Source organism: Aythya fuligula, chromosome 6 (genome assembly GCF_009819795.1).
Source record: "Aythya fuligula isolate bAytFul2 chromosome 6, bAytFul2.pri, whole genome shotgun sequence".
In the NCBI taxonomy this organism is placed as follows: Eukaryota; Metazoa; Chordata; class Aves; order Anseriformes; family Anatidae; genus Aythya; species Aythya fuligula.
Window position 1 is genome coordinate 16,752,969 of NC_045564.1, and position 16,270 is coordinate 16,769,238.

Here is a 16,270-nt window from a genome sequence, read left to right on the forward strand (position 1 = left end):
GTGCCAGCCGGGCTGAAATAAATACTTGAAAAAAATACTGCGCTTTTTTTTTTTTAAACTTTTTTTTTTTTTTCCGAGTGTAACGGCTCCTTGTGTGACGCCACGGTTTGTTTTACTCTATTATTGACTTACAAGTCGCTGTCTTAATTAATCCTTACATAAACTACAAACACCAGCCACTGTTACAACTGTTCAAGACTACTCTCTCAACTAGCTCAGACCGAAGATACTAAATAGGTGAAATGTAAGTCACCACGGACCTGGATCGATCTCCCGAAGCGTTGGTGAATAAACTCTACAAATAGCCACATAAATACATTAAGACGAGGATAAATAATCAGTGATACAAAAATGTCTCGCTTAAAATAATAAATACGTATCATTTAGTCCGCTGCGATCCTCACGTTACGGAAGAATTCATAAATTAACTTCTCTGAAATAAACTCACACGCGGGCAAGTTCCCACCGCTCACAACTGGTCTACAACACCTCAGCATGACGCGCTGCTAACACTAATGGATCTCTAAGACTTACCTTCAAGTACATCATTACCAGCTTATTAGTCCCTTGGTTTGCAGTATATTGCACTGTCATGCTTACAACAGCTAGAAAAGGACGGCTCCTGCTCACGGACCTACTCGGGGCTGCGGGGAAGGAGGGTGGTGGCTCTTAGGGGAGGCAAATCCGCTAATACTGCTGGCACCGGCAACACGGTCACGTCCGAAAAGTGAGGTAATCAGAGGCGAGCCCGCTCCGCTCGCTCCTGGCCCGCTACAGATGCGTGAGCTTGGGCGCCTCCTGCATCCGTCCCTGAGACGTGTGGTGAGAGGAGAGGTCCGTGTAGGTGGGGTGGGGGTCGCAAGGTCCGTGGTGGTGGCTGCCGGGGATCTGCGCGGCGCAGCTGTAGTCCACGCTGGCGGAGGAGGGGTGCTGCAGGTGCCCCAGGTTGAACATGGGGCCCGAGGCCGGCATCGAGTCCACGAAGTTACCCCCGACGTAGACGGGGCTGCCCTGCAGGCCGGGGTTGGCGAAGCCGCCGCTGCTCTGCAGGGGGTGCGGATCGTACTCCGCGCCCGCGTAGCGCTTCTGCTGCGGCAGGCAGCTGCTCAGCGGCGCCGTGTAGGCGGCCAGCCCGTACATGCTCTGCTGGGACTTGGCGAAGGAGGTGGGCGAGGGGGTGTCGTAGCTGAGGCTGTTGACACCGGGGAGCTGGCTGGAGTAGCCGACGTGGTTCGGGCCGCTCAGGGGGGGGCTGCGGTCCGGGGACTGCCCCACGGGGGAGTGCATGATCCCTTTGGCTTTCTGGTCCTTTTTGTACTTCATCCTGCGGTTCTGGAACCAGATCTTGATCTGCCGCTCGGTCAGGTTCAGCAGGTTGGCCATCTCCACCCGGCGCGGCCGGCACAGGTAGCGGTTGAAGTGGAACTCCTTCTCCAGCTCCACCAGCTGCGCGCTGGTGTAGGCTGTGCGCACCCGCTTGGAGGCCGGTCCGGGGGGGCTCTTGTCCTCGCAGCTCTCTCCTGCGGGGAAGAGGCGCCGAGAGCCGTTGGTCCCCCCCGAAAGCCCCCTGGGGTCCCCCGGAGCCCCCCGCCCCCTCCCGCTCCGCAGGGGACCCGGGGGCGGCCTCCCCACACACACACTCCCCCCACCGTCACCACCCCCCGACGGCGCTCCCCCTCCTCCCCGTTGCCTCCCTCCAGAGCCCGTCCAGGCCCTTCGTGGTCCGCTCCCTCCGCTCCTGGGCTTGACGGGGGAGCGAGACAGGAGCCCTCAAGCCGCCCCCCCCCCCAGCCCCAGGGCCGGGACCCCCGAGCCGGCAGCCGGAGGAAGGCGGGGGCCGGCTCCCAGGCTGCGCCCCCGGGGCAGGGGCGGGCATCGGGGCGGGGGGGGATATGGGGGGCGGGTGTGGGGCGGCTACCTGAGGGGGGGCAGGTGCTTTTCTGCTTGGAGTTCTGCCGGGACTCCTTCATCCAGGGGAATATCTGCTTGCTGAGGGTGGCTGTGGAGGAGCCCGAGGAGTTGGGCCCCCCCTTGGCTTTCTTCGGAGGGGGCGCGCTGGGAGGGTTGGGCGGGGAGGAGGGCGGCAGCGCCGGGGGCTGCTGCTCGCCCATGCCCGGGGGCTGGCTGCCCCCGGGGCCGCCCCCCGCCGTCCTCATGCAGCTGCCGTTCAGCTCGCTGCCCTTGTGCGCCGGGCCGCGGCCGGGCGCCGAGCCCTGGACGGAGCAGGCGGAGGCGGGGTACTCGCCGTCCAGGCCGGCCGGGCCGTAGGGCTGGTGGGCCGCGCCGTAGGGGTAGGCGTCGGCCTTGCTGTACGTGTAGCCCCCGAAGAGCCCCGCGTTGTCGTAGTAGGCGGCTTTCTGCATCTTGCGCTCTGCGATCGCCAAGGCCCGCGGCCCCTGCTCAAATATCATTGACTGCCTCCCCGCGCCTCACGTCGTCGGCCTGGGCCACTCGCCGCCGCGGGAGCCACCTGGGGAGGGGGACAGCGGAGACACAAAAGAGACCTTCAGTGGTGGGCGTCTGCCTGGGAGAGGTCGGCCTGGCCCCAGCACATCCCGCATCCCCGAGTCCCCGGCCTCGGTGGGACAGGGGGAGCGGGGACAGCAGGCATGGGGACAGGTGACACCAGGATAGGATCAGGGGACACTGAGCAGGGGACACCATGGAAGGAGCAGGAGACACCGGGGAAGGAGCAGGGGACACCATGGAAGAACAGGGAACATCCAGGAAGGAGCAGGAGACGTCATGGAAGGCACAGGGAACATCATGGAAGGAACAGAGAACACCAGAGAAGGAGCAGGGACATCATGGAAGGAACAGGGAACACCAGAGAAGGAGCAGGGACATCAAGGAAGGAACAGGGAACACCAGAGAAGGAGCAGAAGACACCAGAGAAGGACCAGAGTCACCAGGGGGAAGCAGGGAGCACCAGGGAAGGGGCAGAGTCACCAGGGCACGCTCTGGAAGGCCCAGGGGACCCCAGGGCAGAAGCTACCCAAGAAGGACAGCACTGCGGAGGAGCAGGAGAGCATTGTTGGGGCTTCCTAGAGACAGCTTTCTAGGGGTCTTTGGGGACCTGGGGTTCTTGTTGGTTTGTTTGCTTGTTATGTTTTGCTTGGTCTTTGGGCCGTTTCCTCAGGAATCTGGCAAAAGCTCCCAGAGAGCACCGTGGGGCTAGCCCTGCTCCGCTGCCCGAGGACTCCCCGCTCCGCAACCACGTCAGGGGCCCGGCCACGGGTGGGTGCTGTCCCCAGAGCCCCCCCGGAGCCATTTGGGCAGAGATCCCGCGGGCATCCCCCACAGCCGCCCGCCAGCACGCGTGCGCACCGCCGCGCACGGCTGACATGATGGATTGAGCCGGGCTGCGGCCGGGCGAAGGCAGAAAAAACCCATCGCCTTTGTACACCCGGCCTCCTTCTTGCCCCGGATTCCTCCGGAGTTAAAGTATAACCGACACCATTCACTAACTTTGCTTTGCACTATAAAGGATGTCGCAGGTCAGCTCCCCTATTTTAATTCCGTGATGAATTAAAATCACTCACCCGACGTTTCTCATCCCTTTCATTTGTCCCCATCAGAAAGAACCTGAGACACTGGTGATGGTTTTTAAGGGATGGTTTTCATTATAAACGCTGATTCTATGATCTCTTCTTTTACTGGCCTGCAAACTCATGGCGCTCCCCTCCCCGCCCCCCGATCAAGCCGCCCAGCCTGGAAATGCCCGAGGATGAGAGGTCCCCGGAGGTCCCAGTTTTGGGGCAGGGCGCTGCCTTTCCCCTGGTCACACCCGGGACTTCTCCTCTCTTGCTGCGGGACAGAAACTCGCCCGCGATCTGGTTACAGCTTTTTAGTATTCCCTGTTCTCAATTTTACATGGTATTTTTCTTTTCGGGTTGTGTTTGCCTCTCACATTTTCAGTAATTTTAAAGATTAGCACATACTTCAGCTGACTGTATGTCTGAACCTCACCGTACCTTTCTTCAAGGTTCAAACCTATTAACATGCCAGAGAAAAGTAGCTCAAAATTTTTGAACAGTGTCTGAAAATTACCATTCTCCAGCCCGTGTTAGGCAACATTACAATAGCACTATTCTTTCTCCCATAGCAAATGGTATAGTTAAGTACCCAAAAATTCCCTAAAATTCACCGCCATACACGTCTGTACGGTGAGAGCTGCAGCCCTCAGCCGCTCTCGACAGTTTATCCCCGGTCACAAACCGCCGCCGTCCTTTTCTTCCCTGAACAAAAGCGTGGGATTATCTGGGAAGCAGATAAGAATGGGAAAGGAGCTGTTCTAGTCTCCTGGAAAGTTTTAGTAAAAGGATGTCTAAGGGAACGAAGAGTGGGGATTCAGATGAGTTTTAATAAACTACTATAATCTGGACGAGCCTTGAAAGTATTTTTCTGCAAAATAATTCTTCGCCTATTTTCCACTTCTATCATCTACATTTTCGGGAGCAGTCTGGACTGAGGACTTTTGTTAGCACAACACTGCCTTGAGCGTATGCTTTTATGTGCCTCGTAAAATACAGTTCCCAAAAGAATACGTAGAATCTAAAGAAAGAATATTGCTGTTAAGCTGTTAAAAGCCTTATTTCTTTTCTGAAATACCAACTGCTTGTGAACTCTGCTTGAACCTAAAAAGGAGGCTATGGGCCATAAATCACATGGACAATGCTCAACTGTTTGGTGGCTCATCTTTAGATCTTAAAAAGAGAGAGAGGGAGAGAAAGAGGAAGAGAGAGACCTTTCTAGGTTTTGATTTTCCACGAGTGCAAGGCCCAGGGTGATGTTTTTGTAGGGAACACCAAAGCAGGGGCTCGACACTTGGTGGTTTGGCCAGAAACAGCCTCCAGGAAAAAAAGGTGACATCCAAATGGCGAGGCCGATCCGTGGGAGGTGGGCTCGCAGGCACTGAGGTTAGGAAACCGCAAAGTATCCATGTCTGTGTTTCGAATTTCCCTTCCTCCTCTCCAGAAAGGTTAACCTCAGCTGAACCGCTCGGCGTTACACATGATAATGGGGCTCTTTGTCCCGCCGCTGGTCTCAGCGCCTTTGAGGTGCCCCCGCCGCGGGGGCTCAGCACCCGCAGCCCGAGCCCCGCGCTCCGCACCCGCGGAGACCCGCGCAGGGCCCGCGGCCAGCTGCGCCCCGGCACTTCCATATTAAGCAGTTCTCTCCTAAAACTTCCACTACACTTAATTCTGCCGAGGATCAATATCTCATATGATACCGAATAAATAAAAGGCGGCGAGAGCGGCCTGTGGAGCGGTTATTAAGGCAGCCGGAGCTCTCAGGGCGCATATCAATGCACCTGTCATTGCGGTTTGTAGCAAAATTTATGACCGCGAGTGCTGTGGCAGTAAACGCTCCGGCCAGGAATGAAAAGGAAAACACTTCCCAAGCCCCAGCACTTTCAGAAGTGCAAAGCAGCCTGCGCGTAGGAGGGAGCCCGGCAAAAGAATTCCCCACTCGGCACATTTCCCGGCCGGCGGCCCGGAGAGAGCCCCGTATATAAGGGGAGCGCTGGGGCCGCCGGCGGCCGCGACCGGCCCGCGGGCAGAGAACCGGGCGGCTGCCGGGACGGGCGCCCACCGGCTGCCGGGGACCCGGCCGAGCCGAGCGGGGGCTCCCTGCCTTTCGGGGGGCCGGGGGAGCGAGGGCAGGGGAGGGTCGGCTCCGGCTCTGGCGGGGCTTTAAAGCAGGTCCGGAGCCCCCCGGGGTGCCCCCCTTCTTCCCAAGGCTGGGCCCAGGCTGTGGCTGCTCCCCAGCCGGGTCCGGCAGAGAGCTGCATGTCCCGGCGGGGCTTCCCAGGCACTGCTGCTCCTCGGCCTCCATGCAGCGACTGCCCCGGGAGCCTGCAGCCCCGGCCCCGCTCCCCGGCGGCTCTGCTCCCTCCGGAGGGGCCGTCGGGCCGGGGACAGCGGGAGACGGACGGAAAAGGAAATTTAGAGAACTCACCACACTTATGTTTTTTCTTGAATTTTGACTTTAACAGTGTGTGTAGGATCTTCAGGTTCCTTGGGATAATCCTTGGGCACGGACCTGCAACAAAATTGAGAACTCTCAGCGGAAGCTGGTTTGTTTTGGACTTTCTTCCTTAGGACTTTGTTAATAAATGCACTTCTTGTCCGCAGCCCCTCACCGTGTCTCTAAGTCCACGTCAGATCTTTTAGCAGACAAAGGGCAGACGCTTCTCTTCATTTATTAATAACGCTTTGGGAGAGGCGGGGAGCGAAGAAACGAGCAAAATACCCCCGGAGAGCCGCCGCCTCCACCGCAGCGAGGCCGAGGGGAGCCGGCGGGGTCCGAGCCGGGGCCCCAGCGCCCAGGAGCCGCGGGCAGCCCCCGCTCGGTGGAGGGCTCCGCTCCTGCGGGGCTGGCGCGGGTCCTTCTCCACCCCCCCCCCCCCGGCTCCCCATCCACCGGCTGAGACTGAGAGAAAGAGAAGCGAAGAGACCCCGACTCTGAAAATACGCCGCAAACGTTTGTGGCTCGAAACGCGCATTTTGCATCTGATCGTGTAATGTGTCGAGTCAGGACTTTAAGAACTTAAGAGTGCCAGAAAATCCCCCACAAAGAAGCCCAGGTCATTATAAAGACGATATCTAGCAGCCATAAGCCTTTGAAATGACCTTTGGCTTGTATAGCAATAACTCACCACTTAATGAACAACCAACGGAAGCGCCTCCAATAGCTCACAACACAACAGACATTACAACTTTCCACCAAGTCTTCTCTCTCCCTACCCAAACCCAGTAGGATGCGGCATTCCCCTTCCAAATCACCTTAATTTATGCTGGCAAACTGGAGTTAGGGAAGTGGAGCTTCATGATTACACACGGTGCTCGCTCAGGTTCCTGGCCCGGGCCTGTCCCGGTAACGTCTTATATAATATATGCACGTGGGCGTACGTCAACTTTAAGTGCTTTATTTTTTTTAACAGAGATCATTAGAAATAGCACTTTACGGCGTGCAGGAAGAAAAGAAAGCGTAAGTTGGGTTGCACCTTAGCCCCTGAGCGGAGAGAGTGTAACACTGCACACCAAGTCATTGTTACCCGCTGTTGCTAAATGTGGTAAGTTTTCGTCTTGCGTCTAATTAATTATCGACTTCTCTTCCCTTTTCGAAGCAGCCTCACAAGCAATAGCCTCCTTGCTCTGGACATGCTTTACTTGGCGACAGGTTGGACAAATACATAGATTTCCACGGCCAGAAGGAGAACCTGCAAAGTTTGCGCTGCGAAGAGGGGAGTCTCGGGCTCGCCGGGCTTGAGCTCTGCTCCGACCGAGCCGACTGCGGAGAAGAAGTTGCCAGAGCTCAAACCAGGGAAATCTTTAGAATTATTCAGGCGTGGGCCCAATAAAGGTATTATTGAAATTTTAGGTGAAGTTATAAGTGAGTGCTTCCATCGAGCCAAATGAAATGCTGCTTGCAGTAATTGGATTCAGCTGACTAACTTGGCAGGCCAGCAGCTTGGAGGCATACAGCTAAGAAAAATGTTCACTGCCTTTAACTTCTGATCGAGCAAAGCAAGACGCAACAGAAAAAAAAAAAAAAAAAAAAAAAGAGAGAGAGAGGAGAAAGACCCCCCCCAACTTTGTCCCCTCGCCCCATCGCCCTGCTGCGGCTGCCCCCGAGGAGGACTCGCCCGGGTGGCTCGGGGCGGGTGGGACCTGGCGCAGCCTGACCCCCGCCGCTGCTCGCCGGCACAAAGCGAGCTTTTCCAGGGGTTTCCCCCAAAACACACGGCCCGAGAGCTCGGCCGGGCTTCGGGAAGGCCCCGGGGTAGAGACGACCGCTCCTGGGAGCCGAGAGCAGCCCAGGAGGGAGCTGAGCCGCGGGTGCACGCGAGGAGGCTGCGGGGCCCTTTGCAGCGGCTGCAGCCCCGCGGCCGCCCCAGGTCAGCCTCGGGCACCCTTCTGGCACCGCATTGATCACACCGCCCCAGCGCACGGCCACGAACTTCTCGGGAGACAAATATCACACCGAGCCTCCCCAGCCCGTGCGGCTCGGAGGCGTGAGAGCAGTGGCAACGGCGGCACCACCACACCGGGGGAGGAGAGCAGCGGCCCCGAGGAGCACGGAGAGGGGAGAAGGCACGATAAGGAGCTCGGTATTCAAGACACCAAACGTAGGGGCTCTATTACCTATGAGCCTATTTCAAATCGCACTGTGCAAATCCACACGGCTACCCCCTGCCCGGCTACCCACGGCAACGAATTAATGGGATGCTCAATCTTACTTTGGCGATGGCAGCGTCCAGCAAAGTTGTCTCCCCCTCTTTTTTTTTTTTATTTTTTTTTTTTGGTTATTTGTAATTCCCTTCCTGAAACTACGGAAAATGGGGATAGGAGAGAGATAAACCTTTTCTCCTAGCCTTTGGGAAGGAGTTCGCTTTTTATTCAAACGGCATAATAAAAAGGAGATACAGCTTAAAACGCACAAGGAGGTGGAGATTACTTCATGCATTTGCAGCCGTCGTGGGCAGAGATTACAAACAAATTCCAGACAGTCCCTGAGTAAAGGCGATAATGCAGCCCCTGTGGTTAAAGGTCCCATTTTGTCATGCAGTTGCTTACCTGTGTGTCAATTTATCATAAACCTGGGCTCCTCACTTTTCAGGATCTGTGCTTGCAGCTCTTAGAATATATCCTTCACCCTTTGTCTGCAGACAATACTGTCCTAAACCTGATCTTGCGGTTTTACAGACATTTCCACACACCATAATTCCCGATAGAACGAAAACAGGCACAGGCTCAACTACCAATAAAAGAGAGCGAGTGGAAATCGGAATTTGTTGGGGTTTAGGAAAAAAAAAAAAATCAACACACAACCCTTTAGCCATCAGCCTCCTGGAATCAAAGGCGGAAACTGGCCGGCTCTCGTTTTGTTTTGTTTTTAAATCGTGCGGCCATGGATGAATTTGGGGGAAGAGCAGGAGAACCCCCTTTCTGACCAGAAATACAGGCACTGCCCTAAAATCCAGCTACATTCGCCCACGTGATCGCGGGAGCAGCTCGCCGGTGCTGAGGCTGGCCCGCTCCCCTCGCCCCCTCGCAGCGGGGCTGCCCAGACGGGACCGGGGGCGGCGACACCCCCGCGCCCCGCGCCCCGCTCCCCGGCCGCTCCGCTCCGCACCGCCCCGCACCGCACCGCGCCGGCCGGCTCCCGCACTTACGCGCCCCGCGGAGCTGGCGGGGCCGCTCCGCGCCCGCCCGAGCGCCGGGGAAGAGGTGAACTCCGCCGGGTACGGCCAGGGAGTGGAGCGAGAGGAGGAATTGGGAACCGGCTGCACCCCACCGCCTGAGCCCCGGGCAGCTCGGCAGCAGCGCTGCTCCGGCGGCAAGGCGCCCGGGCCGACCGGCGAGCGCGGGTTTTTGGGTTTCTCTTTCTCCGTTCCGGGAAATATGCTGGGCTGCTGGGACTACCCCTGTCTGGAGGCTAAAGAAGCGTCGGGGAATAAAAAAAAAAAAAAAAAAAAAAAAAGAACTCATGACATTTGTGCGTGTGTGTGTCTGCCCTGAGCCTGCCTCCCCTCTCCGTGTGTGTGTAGAAACACAGATCAACCCCGGTGTATATCCGTCATGTGTGCCCACAAAGCTCCCCAACAATTCCATTTCGGCAAAATATATATATATTAGCTTCTCTGTTTGATTTTCTAACATATCAGTAGCTATAAATACACCACACCTAATCTAACATCTGCTATGATTTCATTACCATCCAAAGCACGGGGATGTGACAGTAACGTATTACCTTACAATACTAACCGTAAGTGCATTGTAACATTTATCTAAATTACATTGCTTTTCCTGACTTTGCAAACCAGTTATAAAAAGATTGGAGTCCGGTGATGGAAGCGTAAGTTCAATGTAAATTATTGTGTACGGCTTCGGATTTATAATCCTATATTTCTTCGAAATGATGCACTTAAATCTCGCCTCAAGTAAGAGGCAATGGTTCTTTATATCCTTTTCCGTCAGCCATATATTTCGGCGTCTGTGTACTTTCGCAGAGACCCCGCGCCTGTGTGTACACACGCAGAGCCCCGCACACCCCATGCCTTGTGCACGCTCGCGTGTGTACACACACGGCCGAAGGCTCTTCTGCCGGGCTTCGGGCATATGGGATGACGACGAGGTCTTTCTCTTCCCACACACCACAAAGAGGGGAAAGTTGGGCTCCGGTCGAGTCCAGAGCAAGAGGAGGCTGGGGAAGAAAATGCCTCCTCGGGGGGCAGCTCGGAGAGCCCTGGAAAAAGTCCCGCGGCCGCGAGGTGGCTGTTCGGAGGCTAAAAAAGGTGAAATTTAAGGTAAAAATGGAGGCCGGCAGGAAGAAAGGAGCGCCCTCGCCACCAGAATTAAGACATCGCAGAGGGGACTGAGAAAGTATTAAGGAAATGTTAATCCTCGGCGCTGGTGGGACTCCAGCTTTGCGTGAATTTGTCTCCAGTAAAGGATCTAAGACTTCTTCAATCGGAGCATATGTTCATAGAGCAATAAAACAGAAAGATTTACAGTCTCCGCCCGCCCCCCAGCAGCCTCGCACCCTTTCAGGAATTACTTATGATGATTTATAACAACAACTCCGGCAATTGTCAAACTGATAAAATAGCCCGGGCTATATGCAGGAATAAACGCTCTTATGAAAGGGCTTCGATTTATGGTCGGGTCCATTTTACTGCGCGCCTTGGTGGAGTTTGGTTTCTTTCCCGGACCAGCAGGATAATATAAAACTTCATTGATAAAAACGTAGGAGTTCTGGTGAAGTAGCAAATCTGTTCCTTAGTCACTACCAAAGCACATAAACATTTGTCATCTTTGAATAATTGAATTAATGTGTTATTGTTTGAATGTATAATTCATAACATAGGAAACTTTGTCTCTGTCCTGCCACCGAAACGGAAGTAATAAAAAGCTACGATCTAGGGTTTTTTAGAAATTACTCCAGCAAGGGATAATAAAGAATATCCTGTTTGCAGAAAGTATTTCCAGCTGACTCTGGGATTTAATAGAGAAACCTCAGGCTCGTGGTCCATATTTCACAGAGTTTGTGGAGAGCGCCTTTCCATAACACCGTGCCCTCCGATTCTCCGCGCGGGCTATCGATTGGGACCCGGCAGGCGGCCGCAGCCGTGCTCCGGGAGCCGGGGGCCGACCGGGGCCGGGGCCGGGGCCGGCCGGAGCGGGGCGCGGGAGCGGAGCGGGGCCGGCCTGGGGGCGGCGGCGGAGCGCGGGGCACGGCGCCCCCGGGGCTGGCTCCGCGGGTGCGCAGCCTCCGCGGTAGCCCTGCTGTCAGGACGCGGGGCCAGATTTACAAGCCCTGCTGAGAAGAAGTCCGGGCCCTTTCCCCGCGGCTCGGAGCGGGCGGCAGATGCCCTGGCAGTCGCGCTGTTCCTCGGGGCGCTCCGCGCCTCTCCGCGCCTCCCCGCGCAGGCGGCAGCGGCCAGCGCCGGCGCCGCCCGGGGCCGCGGCAGCCTCCTCTCGGCGCTCCGCGGCGCTCCGCGCTCCGCTTCCCCCCGCTCCCTGGGAACCAAAGGTCACCACTTGCGCCCGGTCCGGCTCCCGGCCGCTGCCGAGCTGGAAATCAGGAAGCAGCGTGCCCTATTTGTCACGCGTTTGACAGCTAAGTTCATTAAGGCTTAAATAAGAAGGAATAAAAGTACAAAAAAAAAAAAAAATGGTTACATACCGTGCGTCTCTTTTTCGGCAGCTAGCAAAGAGCTAGGTGTGCAGAGAGAAGGACTGCACCCTTTGTATATTATATTCTTGGGATCTCTTCAGTTTTCAAGTCTGATAGAGTCCTTTGCTTGGCAGATTAATGACGACTCCGTGTTTCTTAAGGGACGTGCTGAATTAATTATTTCGCAAATCACGTGGTCAGGACTTGTAGAAATCTATTCTTATCATCTTCCTTGCACTTTGAAATTCTGCCTGTTATGACTGTTCCTAGCAAGATTATTTTGGTCTCTAGGCTTGCAAAAAAAAAAAAAAAAAAAAAAAAAATCAGGGGAAAGGGCTAACAAACATGGCCGTTGGAGGCTGTGTGGCTCTGCATTGAGAGGTCCCTATTTACTGTACTGTACAGTGAGGGGTGTTTGCTATTGACTCTGCCTTTCCTCTTCATTCTTACCTTAACGACTAGTGGTGATATAATATACAGAACTGTATTGATGTATCGGTAGTAACAGGAGGAGCCATTAAACAGCACACAGAGAAAGTATAATCACAAAATGTGTCTCAGCATTTAAACTTAGTGAGAGTGTGCTTGTGAATACACAGACCCCCCTCGCCCCCCCGCTCTCCAGGCATTGAGGGCACTTGCCTTGTTTTGTGCACTACGCTCCTTTCAGCATCTGAACAAGATACTGTATTTTTGGACTCGTGCCTTGACCACGCTCCAAGAGAGGACAAGTCCCCCTGACAAATACTTCTGACAAAAATAGTGCCATCGACTTCTGCTAGTCAGAGGGACGTATTGTTGTCTGAGGTGCTTACGCAGGGCTGGAAAAAATGATGTTTGCCTTAGGTGCATGGGAAAGTTTCGACTCTCCAAGTTTGTGTTTTCGTGTGATCTTTCTATTGCATCAGCTGAAAAAGTGAAACTTGCTGCTCAGAGAAAGGTGCTCGCTGCCATGTAATTTCAACTTGCCATTTCTTTCTTAATTGGCTCCTTCCCGGACTCACCTAAAAGGCACACATCTGTGTGGGGATCGAGGTGACTTCAGGTGTGGCTCCTTGCTTCCTACCACACATGAATAAATCCGGGAGTCATTCTAGGAGGGCTTGTTAAATGCAAAGCAGTAGCAAATGGATGACAGGCACTTTTAACTGCAGCCTAAATGTAAATATAGACTCCAGCTTGGCCTAGAGTCACACCATTATGGCTGGGGCAATCAGCAAACCTGTTCAAAGGGACATTTGGAAGGATGCTATGCAGAGTCACCCATCTTTTAACATTGTAATGATGGGAGGGCCAAGCATTTCCACAGAAGAGACCCGCCTCGTAAGGACTGTTTGTTCAAGGTACAAAACAGAAGCTATTTCTCTACACCTTTTATTATTTCAAACGTATATGGAGGGCTTACATCAAAACTACAGGCGATAAATAGTATAAATAACGCTTTAATCGATGGCAGCAAAACATTGGTAAAGTCTATAAAAAGCATCACACTTTAACAGAGATGAGTGTTGCTGGACAATGCGATCGTTTAACAAAGACTTCAATACACAACGTTTCATCCATGAAAAACAAAAACAAACACCCCCCCTTCCTGCACAAAATAACTCTGGGGGAGGGCTAAAAGACAATGGAAATGAAATCTCAGATTCGTTTTCCACGGGAGATAACGTCCAGTGTGTGCTCCTGGTCGCTATTGCCCACATTCCTGACCCTTCAGAGCATGGGCAGCTGGAAACTATTTATTTATTTTGGTCCTTTCTGCCTCTAGTTCATATATTCTCGGGGCTTACAACGCAATTACAACTATGTAAACTTACAGTGCCCCAGCCTTGCTCAAAGGGGACTTGCAAAGAGGGTTGTAAGAGCTGTGCCTGCTGAACCCAACACTCGTCCTGGAGATATTAACATTTCAAAAGACAATGAGACAAATTCTGCCCGCAGCTACATCCCTGTTTGACTTCAGTGGGCGGGGGAAGGAAAGCTGGGAGCAGAATTGGGCCCTTTAACTTGGGGAGCGATCTCGGTCGATAAGAAGCACAAAGCCAGGGTTTGCTTATCCGAGGACATTATTTTTCAGAGTCGTACCACAGAGGCCAAACTTGGCATCTCTCTCCCGAGTAACGTGTTTGCCCTGCTCCGAGCCAACTCATCACAGACTCTAAGTAAGCAGTGGGGGTCCGAGAGGGGGGTAATTTCACGAAGATCAGCCAGAAAGGGTTTTCACACACACACACACCCGTTCCCCCTCCCTTTATTTTTTTCTTTCCCTATATGCACACCAAGAGTAAAGGGAGGTCTTTGGCCAACTCTGGAGACGAAAGGCTCCTACCGCAGGGACTGGGTGTAACAAAACTTGAAAACTCGTCTAAGGAATTCCCTCCTCAAGCGCCACTGCTCACTGCTCTCCATGGCAGAGAAAGAGAAGAGCAGTTTGGGTCCAAAAGGTTAAGGGTTTAGAGGTCACTCTTCCCGGCTGAAATACAACTAATCGAATAGAAAATTTGTCCTCTGGGTGAACCTGTTCCTGCAATTTAGCCGAACTTCAGTAAAATACCTTTTCAGCTTCTCAACGTGAAGGCGTCAGAAAAAAGACGTCTTTACTATGTATGAACTCTGTGCTTTTTGTCATAGAAACAATGATGCGAATAATGCAGGAATATCCATCTTTAATATCACGACGTGGAGATATTCAAGTATTGCCATGTGCAAGTCTGAGAACTGGGCTAACCCTAAGAAAGAACAAAGAGTTTTCTCCAGGCTCTAAAACAAAAGACCAAGTCTTACAAGACACTTCGCGGACTTCTAGGGATGAGAAAAGGGCAGAAATTAACCGCTGGTCATAGTTAATCCTGCCGAATACCCTCATTTTGAAAAGATCGCCCTTTATTTTCGAATTCATTCAAGCCCATTTTTGCCAGTGATATCCCGAGTGAGCACAGAAAGCAGCGAGTCCTCAGTGGGAAGCACTCAGCCCAGAGATGGGCACTTAACTCACACGCTGCTGTTTCGAGCTCCCTTTACAGAAGTGCAGCTTCAGCGTTTGCCCTAGGTTTCCTTCTTTTCCCTTTTCCCTTTAATAATGGAATCATCTAGTTAAAATGTCGATGATATGGTCCCTCTCCCAGGCTGCCCTGAGGGAAGAGGAGATAAGGGCTGAGCTTTAAAATCGCCGGAGCGGTGGTGTAGGTGGCTGAGGGAGCTGGTTTGGCTGGGTTTGGTAGTTACAATACAGGCTCAATGCACTACAACTTTGGCACGATGCAAGCAGCAGCTGTAGACAAATACTGGGGTATCAGACCAGCTCTGCTCCCATGCAAACCTTCTCTCTTACCCACGGTTTAACTTGCTGAGGTTTCCAATCATTTCAGTCATGTGTCGTAGTTTGCTTAAAAACAATCAGTATTCTTGGAAAAAAAAAAAAAAAAAAAAAAAAGGCCCCGAACCAAACCAACCAACTGAAAAACCAAACAACCAAAAAAAAAAAAAAAAAAAAGACCAAAATACCCCCCCCCCCCCAAGCAAAGACACAACCCACACAGCCTGTCCCTCTGTTGGGCAGCAAATAAATTTAAAATCGGACAGAAAGAACACGTTTAGCTTTGAGCTTCGAATGGCTCGGACAATCCCAGCAATCGAATTGATTTTTCACTCCGGGGTTTTCTTTTTAGTTTATTTTTCGTTTTTAAATGAGGTACCGCTAGTTTAAAGGACAGCGCTGAGCAGAGCAGGCTTTGGAAACGGATTTCAAGCCTGTTAGCCCTGGAGGGGACACGGTAAGGAGCAGGGACGCTTTCCTAGTCACAAAGAAGGAAATTCGAAAAATGGGAAAAGAAAGTTGTGTACGTTCAAGACAAGTAAACATTATACATGTGTTCATGAGACTGGGAAGGAGAAATCCTGCATTTCATCTCCCCTTTCCCATTTTTGGTTTGACTCTTTTTCTTTTCTTTTTATCGTCACCCTTCTACGTAACAAATAAATAAATACGCTAACACTAGCAGAGCATAAAATAACCCGTTTTCACTTAACTCCTATGCACATCTTCTGAGACGTTATGGAAATGAGCAAGTATTTTCATTACACCAAGAAAGGTAAAGCAGCACAAAAAGTTCACAAATACTAGTCTTTATGCTCAAATGAAAGACTATGCTATAAATTTCCTGTCCTCAACTTGCCCAAATGCATCATCCCGAAATTGCATGGGATTAAAAGACAATTAAAAGCAAAAATCCCAGAATAAAGCATCAAGCCTTCACTTTCAAATTCAAAACTGAAACACAGGACAGTTTCATTTTCAATGATTTATTACTTTTTATGGACAGAAGGTCTCGTTTAATATTTTCCCAATTCCCACTGCCTGCATGATGCTTTTTTTTTCCTTATTTTTTTTTAAGGTTGTGCTAGCAGAGGCAAATAAAATATAGTCCAAAGTAGCGTCACTTTGTCTCCTTTGTACAACAGTACCTTAAAGAAAGATGACAGTTTCTCGAGTCCTTAGCTGCTACATGCAGGTTCTGCTTGGATAGTGTCAGTTATGTACAGTACTGGTCAGAATCGAAGGATGAAATGGAAAATTTCACCTCTT

General features: G+C 52.6%; 1 protein-coding gene across 2 annotated transcripts; it reads right to left on the reverse strand.

The window, feature by feature from the left end:
- Window positions 1-771: 771 nt before the first annotated feature.
- On the reverse strand, window positions 772-2,411 carry HOXD3 (homeobox D3). Of its 2 annotated transcripts, none has more exons than XM_032190303.1 (2): window positions 1,919-2,411; window positions 772-1,520 (listed from the first exon to the last, which is right to left on the reverse strand). In XM_032190303.1, the coding sequence occupies exons 1-2, from the start codon at window positions 2,409-2,411 to the stop codon at window positions 772-774; spliced, it is 1,242 nt and encodes a 413-aa protein (XP_032046194.1). The 2 variants fall into 2 exon arrangements, with proteins under 2 accessions (XP_032046194.1, XP_032046195.1); XM_032190304.1 differs by having other exon boundaries at window positions 772-1,517; window positions 1,919-2,003.
- Between the last annotated feature and the right edge of the window lie 13,859 nt (window positions 2,412-16,270).

What these genes read in the sequence shown, in the direction of transcription:
- HOXD3 (XM_032190303.1), bottom strand. Translation starts at nt 2,411, where the DNA reads ATGATATTTGAGCAGGGGCCGCGGGCCTTGGCGATCGCAGAGCGCAAG. An exon ending in AAGCACCTGCCCCCCCTCAG is followed by an intron (nt 1,521 to 1,918) that starts GTAGCCGCCCCA and finishes TCTTCCCCGCAG; the next exon opens with GAGAGAGCTGCGAGGACAAG.